At 44.5% G+C, this 14,367-nt stretch overlaps 1 protein-coding gene across 1 annotated transcript in view; it reads right to left on the minus strand.

Moving 5' to 3' along the window:
* Positions 1-4,145: 4,145 nt before the first annotated feature.
* LOC113213603 (lipase 3-like) overlaps positions 4,146-14,367 on the minus strand; it is a 40,369-nt gene continuing 30,147 nt past the window's right edge. Inside the window, exons 3-8 of the mRNA XM_052274466.1 lie at positions 13,649-13,826; positions 10,129-10,340; positions 7,473-7,622; positions 6,456-6,614; positions 5,001-5,234; positions 4,146-4,330 (exon numbers count right to left, since the gene is read on the minus strand). Of these exons, the coding sequence (XP_052130426.1) occupies positions 4,151-4,330; positions 5,001-5,234; positions 6,456-6,614; positions 7,473-7,622; positions 10,129-10,340; positions 13,649-13,826 (1,113 nt within the window). The 3' untranslated portion in view covers positions 4,146-4,150. The remainder of the gene's footprint in view (positions 4,331-5,000; positions 5,235-6,455; positions 6,615-7,472; positions 7,623-10,128; positions 10,341-13,648; positions 13,827-14,367) is intronic.

A 14,367-nucleotide genomic window follows, 5' to 3' on the forward strand; every position in this document is an offset into this window, starting at 1 on the left:
AATAACATAATATATAAGGTGAAAAAACTCCCGTTTTGGCTGCCAACTTGTCTATTTTGACATTCGTAGTTTAAAAAACGCACCAGCTTACTCGCAGCTTTTACGTATGAACGTTTTAGAATGAAAGTACATTAGGCCAATTTAGTACTCAACCTACGGCGGTGTCAGTGCCCGCAATCAAAATTTGTAGGCAGTTCCTCAAACTGCCCCGTTCCTCAATCTGCCCCACTCTCCCCTACTCCAGTGATGGTCAAAAAGTTTCGCGTCTGTCTGTGTGTCTGTTTGTCTACGCGCAGGATAACTCGAGAACGAATTGAGCTGGCGACCTGGGATTTTCAGGGTCGTTTTGTGTCATAAAAAGACGGATCGAGTTCGAAGAAGAGCATTCTGGCTCGAAAATTGGTTTTTTTAAAATCAAAAACCACAGATCAGGTCCCACATATAAGTTTTTTTTTTAAATTATTTTTTTTGTTTTTGTTTCTTAAAGGGTAACTCATCAAAGTAGAGCCCGCTGGGCGAAAATTTCATCCGTTTGGCTTTATCTTTAACCATTTAGGCGCCACAGGGATGTTTTGACGAAAATAAGCCAACAAATGTACAACCCTGCGTTCTTAGTCGAAGCGACGGGAAGTTGACGGGCCGGAGGCCCGTATCTTTGTGTACATTGTGGCGCTTCCCGACTCGGGTGTCAGCGCCGCAGGCCTAGGTAGATGTATGCCAGGCTTGTCGCAGCGTAACAGTGTTTCATGAGATATCGCGAAGCCTGTTACGCGAGACGTGGTCTGGCGTACATCTACCTAGTATTTATGATTCATGTTAGATTTCTCAATTTCTAATTTCGTTCTTCAGGCGATGAATGGATAGAGAATTTCAACAAGAATGGCGAAGTCAAAGAAGTGGAAGATTCAGTTCAAGATATCAATCAAGATATGTTGGGCAACGAGAATCCAGCTGGCACTGAAGACACTCCGACTGCCACTGTTGAGGAAAAACTGGGGAGGAAGATCTTTCTGCGATTGACAAGACTGTTAATGGGGAAAATACCAAATGGTCCTCCTGAGCAACAATAAGCTTCCAAATTATTTCATAAGTATTCCTCGCTAATCTCTTCAACTTTATGTTTATCTTTTTCCTGTGTTCTTCGAGGTATGTGTAATTTTGTATTTAGCGTGAGATACGGTGAGATAAGTTCTCTATTTTGTATTATTTAATGCCGATCATGGGCTGTGAAATTTGTGATTGAGTTCACTCTGGAATGGAAACTATTCAGCCATTCTTCATAGATCCGATGTTCCAAGGCAACTATTATTTTTAATTAAAGACTGATCTATTTATCATTCTCTTGGACAACTCTGTCTAGTTTTCAACTTTTTGTGCAAGCTAGTAAAAGAATCTGAAGTCTGTTATAGACTGTACAAGTTTTTTAACCATTTTTCTTCACACTTCAAGTTGTTGTGACTGGCTTTACTTGGTAAACTTAAACCTCAGTCCAAATTGAAATGGTGCCAAGCAGTGTCCTTTCAATGAAAACAGATCTTAATGTTTTCCCAAACGAAATGTTCAGAAACCTCACTAATGTTCCACTGCAGCAAAACATGTAGCAAGAGGTTAAATGTTGGGGGATTATGACTAGTGTGGTATCACCTATACATAGAAAACATGTTCTGATGATAATGCAATGAGACGTTTTTAATTTTACTCATACCAACATTTTTACAACTAATAATCAATAAAATAGGACCTAAATTTAGGTTTATTTCCCTACTGAGACCAGCCTTGTGAATCCAGCCACGGTACCCACTTGTCGAGAGAACAGCCAAGGAGTTCATACTTCGGGATGGGATTAGTTAGTTTGGCCGGACCACGAAGTCTTTAGAGTGGAATCTGAAACTCAGCATTAAGCTTAGGCTTTACCTACTACTTAATGGTAAGCATTAAAAATTTACTAATATTTTGTTTCTCTGTTCTTCACAGCTATGCCCTAAGCCTCATCAGGCTACCAGCTCAATATCACTCGTGGTAAGTTTATTGTTTATTTGTAAGAATGAGATTTCAAATGTGCTTTATAACAACTGAAGGTTTCTTATGATTGTAATTCCTCTGTCTGCAGACTTTCTACCTCAACCTCAAGCAATCCCAGCATTTTCGAATTCTCAAATGAACTGTCATTAAATGTTAAGTGTTTGTCCTATATATTCTGCTTTGTTCTTTCGCTTTGTACATTTGTTCATTTTGAAATCTATGATAAAATTTCTCTGTATATGCCTTTCATTTTCTGCGTTTCTTTTCGCTGTGTACCTGTGCGTAGAGGAGGGGGAGGGTGCGGCTGAGCTGAGAGGCAGGGAGGGGAAGGGGAGGGGGAGCGCCGAGCGATAGCACGCGAGGCAGCCGTATGGCTTTTGCGCCGCGCCTACCTGAGGCGTCTTTTCGTTTCGCTACCGCGGTAGCAGCTGGTAGAGTGCTCTGACGTCACAACCAGCAACCGGGAATGAAAATGCACGCGGGCTAGCGGTAGCAAGTTAGCGCGGGCTTTTCAAACCAATGTTTTTTATTTATGTTCAAACTCATGTCATGTTCAAAAAATTGAATTAAAGTAAAATTGTGGTAAGTTTTAGAACATTTATGTATTTACAAACATGGAAATGTGTTGGTCTACTCCAACTTCAACTTTCACACGGCAAATTATTTTGCTTCGAGCCGATTATCAGTTCTCATTTGGCCTCAACCACCCACTAATAATGTTCAAGATTAAAATTTAACATGAACGACATCATGATTTGATCAAATATTTCAAGTCTCGCCCTACCGCTACCAGCCTACCACCCTTCCGAGTTTGGTAGGCTGGTAGGAGCTACCAGCCTACCGCGTGACGTCACAACCGGCCTCCTACCGCTAACGAAAACGGCTCTGGTAGGGACTGGTAGGGGAACGAAAAGATGCCTCTGCGTCCACCCCCGAAAGTCATCACTTGAGCCGCGCTGGTCGGGGGCCGGCCCCTAGGCGAGTAATCACGGACGCTCCGCCACCCCAGGGCCAGTCGGGCAAAAAGTCATAATTTGCGCCGCGCTAGTTGGTTGTTGGCTGGTACAGACTGTCTAAAAGTACAGACTAATATTCATATTAAACTGAATTAATTGAACTTTAACTTTCGCCTTTGAAATGCCTATGCTGACCTTGTGTCCTCCTTGTCGGGACCTTAAAATGGTCTAAAAAAAAATTGTGGTTTAGGTTGTGTTTTTAAACCAAACAAACCTAAACTAACCTAACTCAATACAGTACGTTAGTAATGATATGATAATAAAGCATTCCGGTAAAGCAAAGCAAAGGTAAAGCAGTAAAGCTAAACTGCAGAAGAATGTGAGGAAGAAGAAAACGGAGATCATCATGCTTTTACATGGGACTCCCGTTTTCTTGTTCCCTGCATTCTTCTGCATTTCAGCTTTGCCGGAATGCTTTATTGCATCCAACTGTCTCTCTTCAAAAATGTAAGCAAACCTGCATCAACAAGCCTATTTGCATACATCAGGCGAGGGGTGTAGTGGAGCCTCCGGAGCGTAGACTCTGCCGCCACGTCGGCCCCAGAGCCTGTGACCCGGCCCTTATACTCTGCTTGATCGTCGCGGCTCAAATGATGACTTCTCGTGGGAGAGCAGGGCGTCCCAGGGCCATCCGGGCCATCCTGCTTCCGCATTTACGCGCTGGTCCCCCGCCCCTTAATCCCCCGACCAGGTTGGCGCGGCTCAAAAGGCGAACTCCCTGCGAGGCCGAGTGTTCCAAGAGGCAATCCGCCGTAATCCACCCACTCGTACCACTAAATTTCAGTGGGACCAATGGTTGTACATGAGAGGTAAGAATAGGGATTTCTCCGTGGGCAGCACTTTGTACCACTCTTTTCCTATCCCCGCAGCACAGACAGTGCAGCCGGGTCGTGCGCGACAATTTGTACTTGTATTTCGTTCTCCTCAGGACCCTCCCTACGTACAGGCGTGGCAGACAAACGGCCATCTTTCTGAGGTGGGCAGACATATCTGAAAATATCACCCAAAGAGGAGCCAAAAAAAACGTGCAATAAGGTCGACTCACCCTACTGGTTTATGAGGGAAGGACGTAGAGAACGATTAAAAACAATATAAGAGGCGTACGAGTCTTTTCAGAAAGCCGGGATTTTATTATTATCATGTCTGCGAATTATTTTCACAATATCGTTGTAGACCAGTTCCTTGGCGTTCTTTCCGAATATATAGTCAAGATGATTAAACTTGCGAAATGGCACCTTCTTCACCCCATCTGGTGCAATGCTGGGTAGTCTTCGGACTAGTTCTTCAACATTCTGAAAGAAATAACGACTATTTTTAGTCCCCGAAAGAAGCTATAGTGTATTCCGGCGGCAGCTTTAGAGAAGACTCATGGGAGTAACAAAAGCCCTCTGCACATGAGCAAGCTATGGTACAGGGCGGCTGGCCGTGGGGAGGGGGGGGGGGGAGACACCGGGCCAGCCGAGCCACCCCCCACCATAGCCTGCTCATGCGCAATAAGGTATTTCAGAGAACTGGGAAAGAAGAACAGCACGAATAACAAGGCGGCCCGCGATTCGTCGCCCGGTCTCCCCCTCTACCTGAGCGACGAATCGCGGTCCCTCTTGTTATTCGTGCTGTTCTTCTTTCCCAGTTCTCTGAAATAGCTTATGGGCTAATGTTATTTCTGCGAGTCTTCTACATATCTGCATTCGGATTACTCTCTATTGCCTTGGTACTAGCGCTTTTTTTCACCGTCCACTATAGTAGTTGTACGTCAGTTCATGTCTCACGAAACACTGTTACGCTGCGACACGCCTGGTATACTTATACCGAGGCCTGCGCGCTGGCACTCCAACTGTTACTACGTTGAGCTGGGGCCAGAAACTGTGGACCAATAGCTGATCTTGCGCACGTTTGTGTGTTGAGATGAGTAATCGCACTGCTTTAGTAAATAATCTGCTCGAGCTGGTACTTTCGCCATACCTTTTTCACCGACAGCAAATCATTGTCGGACGTGAATAAGTACGTAGTCGCAGAAATCTTGCTTAGGTTGTATTCTGGAGGGCTTAGTGATTGGTAGCGGAATAAGTTTCCCAACCAGCCGTGATCGTACTGCCTGAATTCCTGTCTCCATTTGGCGATGAGCTGACCGTAATGAATCAACTGTTTCGTTGCAGCTCCTGCAGGTGTGTTTGCTAAAATGTCCGGTATAGCAGTCTGCAAGTAACAAAAAATTGAGTAGTCTCGTGTCTCGTAGAACAGAGTACTTCGCTAGAGCGCGGCGCGGAACTCAGAAGAACAAAAGCGGATACAAAGATTGATGATGGTGGTGGTGGGCGAGCGAAGTATCGAGCGGCGGGCTGTCCTACTACTCGCCACTCCTCCGCTTGCCCGCCCACAACACCGCTCACTGTATCCCCGTTTGTTTTTTCCGCTCCGCGCTCTATTCCCTCGCCGGGTGGTACTCTTTTCATGCTAAGTTCTTGGGTCTTGAATTCTATGTCTACAAGGCATTTTTGAAAAGTGACTTCAGTGAATCAGCTGCAAAATTATTGCACATTGCAGGAGGTGGACAATGTGACTCATTACAGAAAATGTCAAAAAGAAAAGGTCAAAATCCACAAAACGACTTTTCGTGTTCTTTTTTATGTGCTGGTGAGGTCAAAAAGGTTTGGTAGCAGACGCACGAAAAAGACGACATAGGGCGTGTTAATTGCAGTCCAATATTGCGGCTCGAACACCAAGAAGACTCTCAGGAAGCGCGAAAAGCGGCAAACCGTTCTCAAGGACGCTGCAACTTTAAGACGTAGTACGTGTTTTCATCTCTTTTTCGTAGCCGCAATACGGCAATATGGTAACGACCACTTCGTTCACAGGCATTTGATCTGACCAAGACTGAGTGACGAGCATCATGATCGTGTTCGACTCTCGGGCTTGGCGATGGGTTCGGAGGTCGGCTTAGTTTCGTGCTTTCATGTATCGACTGCTACCACAATATTTCGCGTTGCTCTCATGTTTGCGAGCTTTTAACTTTTCCTTCTAATTGTGACACTATCACGAAAAAGGGACAGAATAAAACGTACGAATTCGAAAATGTGTACCCGTCCTTCATCAAAGAAAAGCAGAGGCTTGCTGTCAACCGCACAGAATGTCTAGTTAACGACTGAACTCTTTGCGACTTTTCACGTTTCCTTCGTGTTTTCTTGGTGTCCGAGCTGCGTTGTTAGACTGCAATGCAGACGCTCCCGCTCGATTTAGTCTACATAGAAATTTTTGGACTTTGCCGGTACATAAAAAAGCGAAAAATCGTCAGAGATTAAAAGCTGGCCGACCCTGCTTCTGCTGTTTACATAGTCGTTTTTTTCTTAAATGGCAATTTTAAACGGATCAAAATACATCAGTACCTGTACCTGACCAACTGGTCAGAAATCAACTTACTGCATTCATCTGCTGGGAGTCCGTACCACCAATCAGAAACATGATGTCGTAGCATAATGGTTGAGTAATGTCACCATCAGCACAGAATGTATCCCCAAGCCAGGACACTAGCTTAGAGTTCGGCAAAAACTCATTCGCTCCCATTAATCTGATGAGGTCCTAAAAAGAAGAAACACATGAATTAACGTATTCAAAGAAAAGGGAACAAATATCCACCAGAAAGAGATAGAACCGGGTAGAACTAGAAAGAGGCTATAACCCAACCCAGAGCAAGGGGGCCAGCACTCCTGAAATCATGTGTCTACAATGGCCCTGAAATCCTTTGTACGTACGCACGTACGTTCGTATTCTGCTACAATTGGTTCTGTCGCTTTATCCACCGGGCCAGCAGAGAGAACAGGGACGTAATAAGGGGGGGCGGTGTATCGAAAGTTGTCTACATACAGGGGGTTTGTGGGTTAAATGGCCTACCTTCAGGCGGCTATAGACCGAGAGGTGGGGGGGGGGCATCGCCCCCTTCACTCCTTTAATACGCGCCTGAGGATGGACACAGAGGTCGTCGAGCGCGGGGCTCTGGCACTTTCCGCTACTGCGTTCGATTCCCTGCCGCACCAGCAACATTTTTTATAGTGTGCTCTGTTTTAGCCTTTCCTTCTCATGTGGGCAGTCGACTCTCTGGCGCCCGCCGCCTTCACCTCACCCCCGGGCGTCATTGTCAGAGATGCAACCAGCCGTGGAATGGGCAGTTCCGTTTACGCCGCTCGGCTTACCCGAAATATCGCTCGAAAGATCTTATTCCGTTTTGAATTCAAAGTGTACTGGCTTCCCGCTTTCATTACAATAGCTCGTCGATAAGGGTATTAGTAAATCGCAGCTCACTTTTTATTTCGACGGTTGTACGACAATTATAAAGCATTCAAGCAAATCTGAGATGAAGCATGCGCAAGAAAAAAAAACGGAAATCACTATGCTTTAACATGGTAACTTTCGTTTTCTTCCGTTAGCTTTTAAACTCACCCCGAGCGCGTTGGGTGCTACGGCCATTAGTCGCACAGGAATTGACCGGATGTCATTCACAAAGGCGATTGGAGCTAATGCGACAAAAGTCTTCACCTTTGCCATATACTCCTGCCGTTCGCTTCCCATGACAAAAAAGGTCGTGGTCCCCTGTTAACAGAATAAAAGCATACCTTAACATAAAAATATGGTACTCAGGCTGAGAAATATAGTAAGTAAACGTCGGCGAAAGTGAAACGAGAATTGTATTCAATGTATAGAGGAGTTGCCTGGAAGAAGACGACAAGGAAAGAAGTACAAGAATATCAGAAATAGAACGTGAAATTGAGGCGTTGACCAATCCAGGATGAGCGCCGCTAATGCCTGTTTAGCACTGATTGGTTAACCGCTCAATTTCTCATACCAGTTTCCGGTCCTCTTGTTCGTCTTCTCTAATGATCTGCTTTCAGGCAACTCCTCTATTCGTTCAGAATCACAAGTTCTTAGAAAATAATTCAATTGTCATAAGACATTTCGTAGAGAAGCGTCCATTTCATAACCAAAGACAAGGCAGCTTTTTTTACTTAGTTACTTTATTAGGAGTTTCTTTCACCTTCTTGGCCGCACTTATTTTCTTTTGTGAGTTCTAAACACAACCGCTGACGTCTTCTTGTTGAATTCTGTGTTATATAGCTAGTAAGGCTACCCAGCTAACGGGCCATTTGGGAGTTCTAAAATATTTATTTTTTTGTCAAATTTGTTGGGTGTTTTGGTTGTAATGGCATGTTTTAACTACTAAAAAAATATGTACAGAGTACTGATAGTTCAAATCACGCATTGCTAGTACGCAGGACACAGACAGACTCACGACCGAGCTCACGACGGAGACCCCTTAGCGACTTGGAATTAGGTTCGCTCAGCGAAAACCTTCAAAGGCTATATTCTGATCACATTAAATTAATGATAAAACTAAAATTTTGCATTTCTTGGCTTTGAATTGGTCTTGTGTTATCACCACAAGTGTTTTGTACTTAAATTTTAAACCCAATCATCCCATCTTATGCCTTTTGAGTTTGACTAGAACATCGCCTTCAAGGACAGGTTTTTGCCACGACATTGCCCCACGGATGCCCATCCTTATATTGTATTGGTCTAAATTCATCCCTTACTACATATGTCCACATTGTGTCCTTTCAATCTGTTACCGGTACCTAGAAGTTATAAAACAAGGGCCAACCTAAAAATGGGGGTGCGGAGTTCACAATTAAGAAAGTACAAATTTAGGCATTTCTGAACCAGTGTTGTAGATGCGATGACCTGCTTAGCCACCAAAGAAGCAGAACAGCAAGACCTTACTTTTCACTGAAAGAGGGATTTGAGATGACGTAACCGTGCATGTGCGGAGGCAACACGGTGTTCACACTGCCAAAGCGTACTAGCCTTATTTCGACGGGCCCTTTTACCGTCGTGCGATATCCCAGTGACGCTACAACATCGTCTGATCTCCCAGTACGGTGTAACACTGTTCGATCTCCTTACGGTCTCTGCAGCGCGGCTTTCTTTCAATTACGAGTTGGTTAATATTGGCAGCCAGCGAAAAAGTAAATATTGCTATGGGTTCTTAAAAGACCAATGAACATAGACCAAGTTTTACTTTTCATTTACTGCCGATATTACGCAACTGATAATTAAGTCAAATAAGCGCTGCTGCTGCTAAGAGCGTCAAACGTGAGATCGGACAATGTTGAGCGGGTGGGAGATCAATGTTGAAACGTCACGAGGAGATCGGACGGCGTTCTTAGGATCCATCGATTTTCAAATTTGAAGGCATTTTTTCACGAAAACGGGTTAGGAGAAGCTCTGCCAAGTGCTTCGTGGAGCATCAATCGTCCGCATAGAGAAGTACTGTAGGCGTAGAGTTATTACACTACCTCTGCCCATTTCGACGTCAGAGCGAACAATGTGAACTCTGTTACTTTTTTAAAAAGGTAGTGAGAACGACTTTGGAAATCTCCTGACCAAATATAGTTTCGAATCGAAATTCATTACTACAGTTCCCTGGATATGTCACTCCAGAAATAGAACGCTCACACGGTAAACAAAAAACTCGGATTCCGAGGCGGAAATCTCGATTTCCGAGGTTGTCCTAATTCCGAGCTACCGATCCCGAAATCGGGTAAACGTGTCTCTAAAACCGAGTCACCTTTTACCCGATTCCGAAAAACGATTCCCGGATTTCGAGAGACGATTCCCGGATTACGAGCTCCATACCTCGGAATCAGAGCAGAGCGGCTCTAAATCAGGCTTTGGGTGCTCGAAACCGAGAGGATGCCTTAAAAGTCGATTTCCTGCCTCAAAAATTGAAATTTCCAATTTTTTCACGTCTCGGATTCCGAGTTTTTTGTTTACCGTGCATGGATCAAATACTCTCTTAACATTGTCCTGAAATTGGCAAAGTCCGAATGGACTCAGGCACTCAGAACGTACGGGAGTTCACATTTCGACCCTTAATGAAATTGCTCCAGTCACCCACTGTTGCAGTACCATTCGCTGAGAATCACTAATCACTCGCTAAGGATGTTGTTGCTCACCTACTAGACAAGTGCACGTGAATACGCCACACACACACACACACACACACACACACACTCACTCACTAATGGCCTTAGTTTGGTACCTGAGAGTGTCCCACGTAATGGAGGGAAGTCTGATTTGTAGCGTTGAGCACGTGGTCAATAAGTGCAGGGAGGTCCTGTGATCCAATCTCGTGCCAACTGAAATCCCAGAACTTGGCATCTCCAGGTACGAGCGTCTTGTGGCGCCGAGACTCCGTTGTGCCTCTTGCATTGCCAAGCCAGACGTCGAAGCCCGCTTCATACAGTACTGATGCTGTGCAAATCATTGGGAAGCGCACTTAAAATAATCAAGACACTGCAATAGCCGCTCTGAAGAAATGTAAGGCGCAGTAAAAGAATGTGGATAGGCGACAATGCTGCCTATTGTCGGCACTATGCGAACAAGTGCGGTAAACTTCTAAGTGGACTTCACACACGATTGCGTTGGTAAGGTTAGATTCTTTTATGAAGCGAAATGAAGGACAAGGAGATAAAGATAGTAAGGGGTGCAAAATAATGTTTACCTACAACACAAACGAAAGACGACCGAGATAAACGTCTCGTTTGACGCTGAGCCGACGGAAGTCACATGGTTTCCCTTTTCAGCAAGACGAACGTGAGACGAACGCAACCGAGCCGAAGTGACCATGTTGCCACGGTGGCGCAGGGCTGGCAGACGATAGGAACGGATCTACCCTAAGCACCAGGTAGAGGATGTGTTGACTCAAAAGTTCTGACTTGGAGGGACGAAAGAAGCATCTAACACGTTAAGCAGATCACGAAGCACATAAGGGATATCTTGAGCGATTCCACAGAAGAGATCGTCTGCCGACTAATCTGGGAAGGTCGCTCGGCGGCTTGATAATTCGCGTTGTACAGGACCTGCTCAATATGTTAGATGCTGGTATGGTTGACGGCCGGCCGAGTAACTTCGCATGTACGTCCGGCACTCTGACGACGGCCGCGACGGACTTGTCCCCCCTAGTCAGAATTTCCGAGTCAACACGTCAGCACATCCTACCGTGCTGGGTAGATCCATCCGTCCCTGGCGTCTGCTGGTCCAGCGCAGTAGCAGCCGGCCCTGCGCCATGTTAGCCACATGGCCACTAGTTCTCGGCAGTGTTTGTCTCACATTCGTCTGGCCGCAAAAGGGAACCATTTGACTTGCGTTGGCTCAGCGTCAGACGAGACGGTTTGCGGTCACCGCGGTTGTCTTTTATCTTAAAAGTAGTGACCACTCTTGCGACGAACGAAACATTTCTCTGAATCGAACGATAGACGGATGTGAGAGCAACGGAAGATGAATGGTCACAAGACAAACCGTTGGTCGCAGAAGCGACATTTATTCGTTCAGCCCGTCCCCTCATCCGTCTCAGAGCTCAGAGCGTACGTAGACTACATACACTGTAAATCAGAGTGTGATACTGACTGCAAGTTCCCTGTGATTAAATTCCCTGCTTATATTTGTGATGACCATCACTTATTTGAGTGACACTTTGATCTAGCATAGTTTTGTGCAATACGTGTCAGTCCGTTTTGAGGTAAATCCAGAATCATCGCATTATTTTGCAATGAGTATCACACAAAATTTGTGATAAAAATTCATCACTCCCTCAGGAGTAATAAATCATGGGAATAACACAGGAAATTTTATCACACGAAAATGTGTGCAAAAAGTATCACATTTCGGATTACAGTGTACAAATGTGACCGAAGTATTTTCAGCTGATGATACACATAAAACATTTTCAACTATACTAACGAACACTTGTCTCATATGCTTGTACTCTCGAGTAGCGAGGCAAGGGGTAGAATAATTTTAGGCAGCTAAAAGTGCAGCTACACACTGTAATTCGAAGTGTGATACTTGTCACACATTTCCGTGTGATAAAATTTCCTGCGTGATTCCGATGATTTATTACTCCTGGGGGTGTGATAAATTTTTCTCACAAAATTGTGTGATTCTTATTGCAAAATAATGCGATGATTCTGAATTTATCTCAAAACGGTGTGACGTATATTGCAAAAAACTATGATACATCAAAGTGTCGCTCAAAAAGGTGATGGTCATCACAAATAGCGTATTTCGACTAACAGAGGAAGAAGAATAGCGGGTACAACATAAAGGTTCATCAGCGCCAGGGATAGGAAAGTTAATTTTAAAAATGTAACTAGTTACAGTTGCAGTTATTTTTGCCAAAAATGGAACTTGTTTCCATAACAGTTACTTTTCTTAAAGACTGCCGTTACAGTTCCATTTTTTTCGCCCAAAATTGTAACTAGTTACAATTTCAGTTATCCCGGTAGTTAAATTGGTCGTAGTTTTATATTGATTATTTTTTAAGTGTCCCTTCTGCCGATTGAAAAATTGTTTGCAAGATAGGTGGCTACGCATCATTTTAAGTCCGCAAAACTCTGCCTTCCTCTCCTTGCCGTCTGACTAGGCTCAAAAGGGACTAGCAGTGGGCAGGCGCGGGCGACTAGGGGTGGGGAGAAGGGGGGGGGGCACTCTTTTCTGCGTGCAGCAGGTACAGAGTGTTGCGACTATTGCCAGACAAGCGGGCGGGCGGCTAACCCACCCTCCGAAACGGATATACGTATAATTGACAAGCAGTAAATAAAAGGGTCTTCCTCCTCGCTCACACCGCCACTTTGCATAGGCCTGCACGGACCCAAGATAGCCGAAACGATACCGTCTTTCCAGCCCCCTTTCCTTCATTCCTCTGAATGCCGCTCTAGCCGCAGACTCCAGATAGCACATTGCAAAAGAATGTGGATGAACAGGAAAGAAACCTCATACTTTTTAAAAGTTCTACTGAGCAAAAATAACTGTAACTGAAATTCGTAACAGTTACAGAAAGAAATGTAACTAGTTACAGTAAGTTATTTAGTTTGAAAATGAAACTAGTTACAGTTTCAGTTGCTGCAAATTGTAACTAGTTACAGTTACAGTAACTAGTTTAGTTAAATTTTGCCTATCCCTGCCAAGCGCTTACCCCCGCAACCGGCGTGACGTAGAGGTGGGAAGTTCTCGACCAATCGGTTACGTTTATGTTCTACCCGCTATTTTTCTTCCTCCCAACTATTTCCCCAACTATTAGTGCCATTCTAGCAGCACCAGCCCACCAGCCCGACTATACCCAACAATACCGGGCCTCCCCCCGATCTGCTCTCGCCCTCTCTTCTCATGAACGTCGCTACGTCACTGGATTGCAAGCGAAACATTTCTAAACGTGATAGAAAATTAGAACACAGCCCTCTCCTCAAATACGTGCATGTTGGGCTGTATGATGTAATCAGCTTCGGTCAACGCTGGCTCACCCAGAAACGTGTTTCCTTCAAAGAGCATCTTTCTATCAAAGAAATTCTATCGCTTCAAAGTAAAATGCCCTTTAAATAAAGAATTTTCATTGAATTTAGGCAATTATTTCCTTATTCCAACGAAAACATTTTGTTATATTCATTTAAGGAAAATTTCTTGAACTTAAGGATATTTTGTTTTATTCCAAGGAAACGATTTTCTGGGTTCTGGCAAGAGATGAACCATACATCGCCTTGCTGCGATTTTGGTGCCAAACTTACCCAGAGCGCGATGTTTGCCGAGCACAACGTAGTCGGCAGACGAAGCAAGAAGACCATGCATCAGGAACACAGGTGGACAATCCGGCCGAGGAATGCGAAACATGGAAAGTATGTAGCCATCTTCTGTCACAACGACATGGTCCTCCGCCGGATAGCCTTGAGCCTCAATCAAGGCTCGCTGAGGAAATTGACGGTGCATAGATTAGGGGGATTCCACATGGACTAGATCAAACGCAATGCAGCCCTGGTTTGACAGTCCAGAACGGATTTTAATAACTCCCACAAAAGGTCATTCTTGAGCATTCTAGCTTTAAGTGTCATTACATTCTAGTCAGAAATTCCAAAGCAAATTCCACTTGACGCAGAAAGTGGAGGGAGAAAATAACTAACTTAACCCCAAACCGTGATCTTTCGTCGCCGAATAATCTTTGGTCCTAAACGCACGTTCAAAAGATGTTACCCTTTCTGACATATTTCCTGAGATATGTCCGAATGAAAAGTGAGAAAATTTGGCAACACCTTTTAGCAGATGATACTTCCAGTATCACTGCTTGTACAATACCTACTTTAACATATGTGAAGCTAATATGAAGCTAATATGAAGCCCCCACCTATATATATTAAAGCACCCATTATATTAGAGCCCCCAGGGGATGGAGAGGGTTCGTGGTCCCAAAAAAGTGGTTCATGGGCCCCCCCCTGTTGCATTAATTACCTGT

This window comes from Frankliniella occidentalis, unplaced genomic scaffold (genome assembly GCF_000697945.3).
Source record: "Frankliniella occidentalis isolate FOCC.00 unplaced genomic scaffold, Focc_3.1 Scaffold397, whole genome shotgun sequence".
Taxonomy (NCBI): Eukaryota; Metazoa; Arthropoda; class Insecta; order Thysanoptera; family Thripidae; genus Frankliniella; species Frankliniella occidentalis.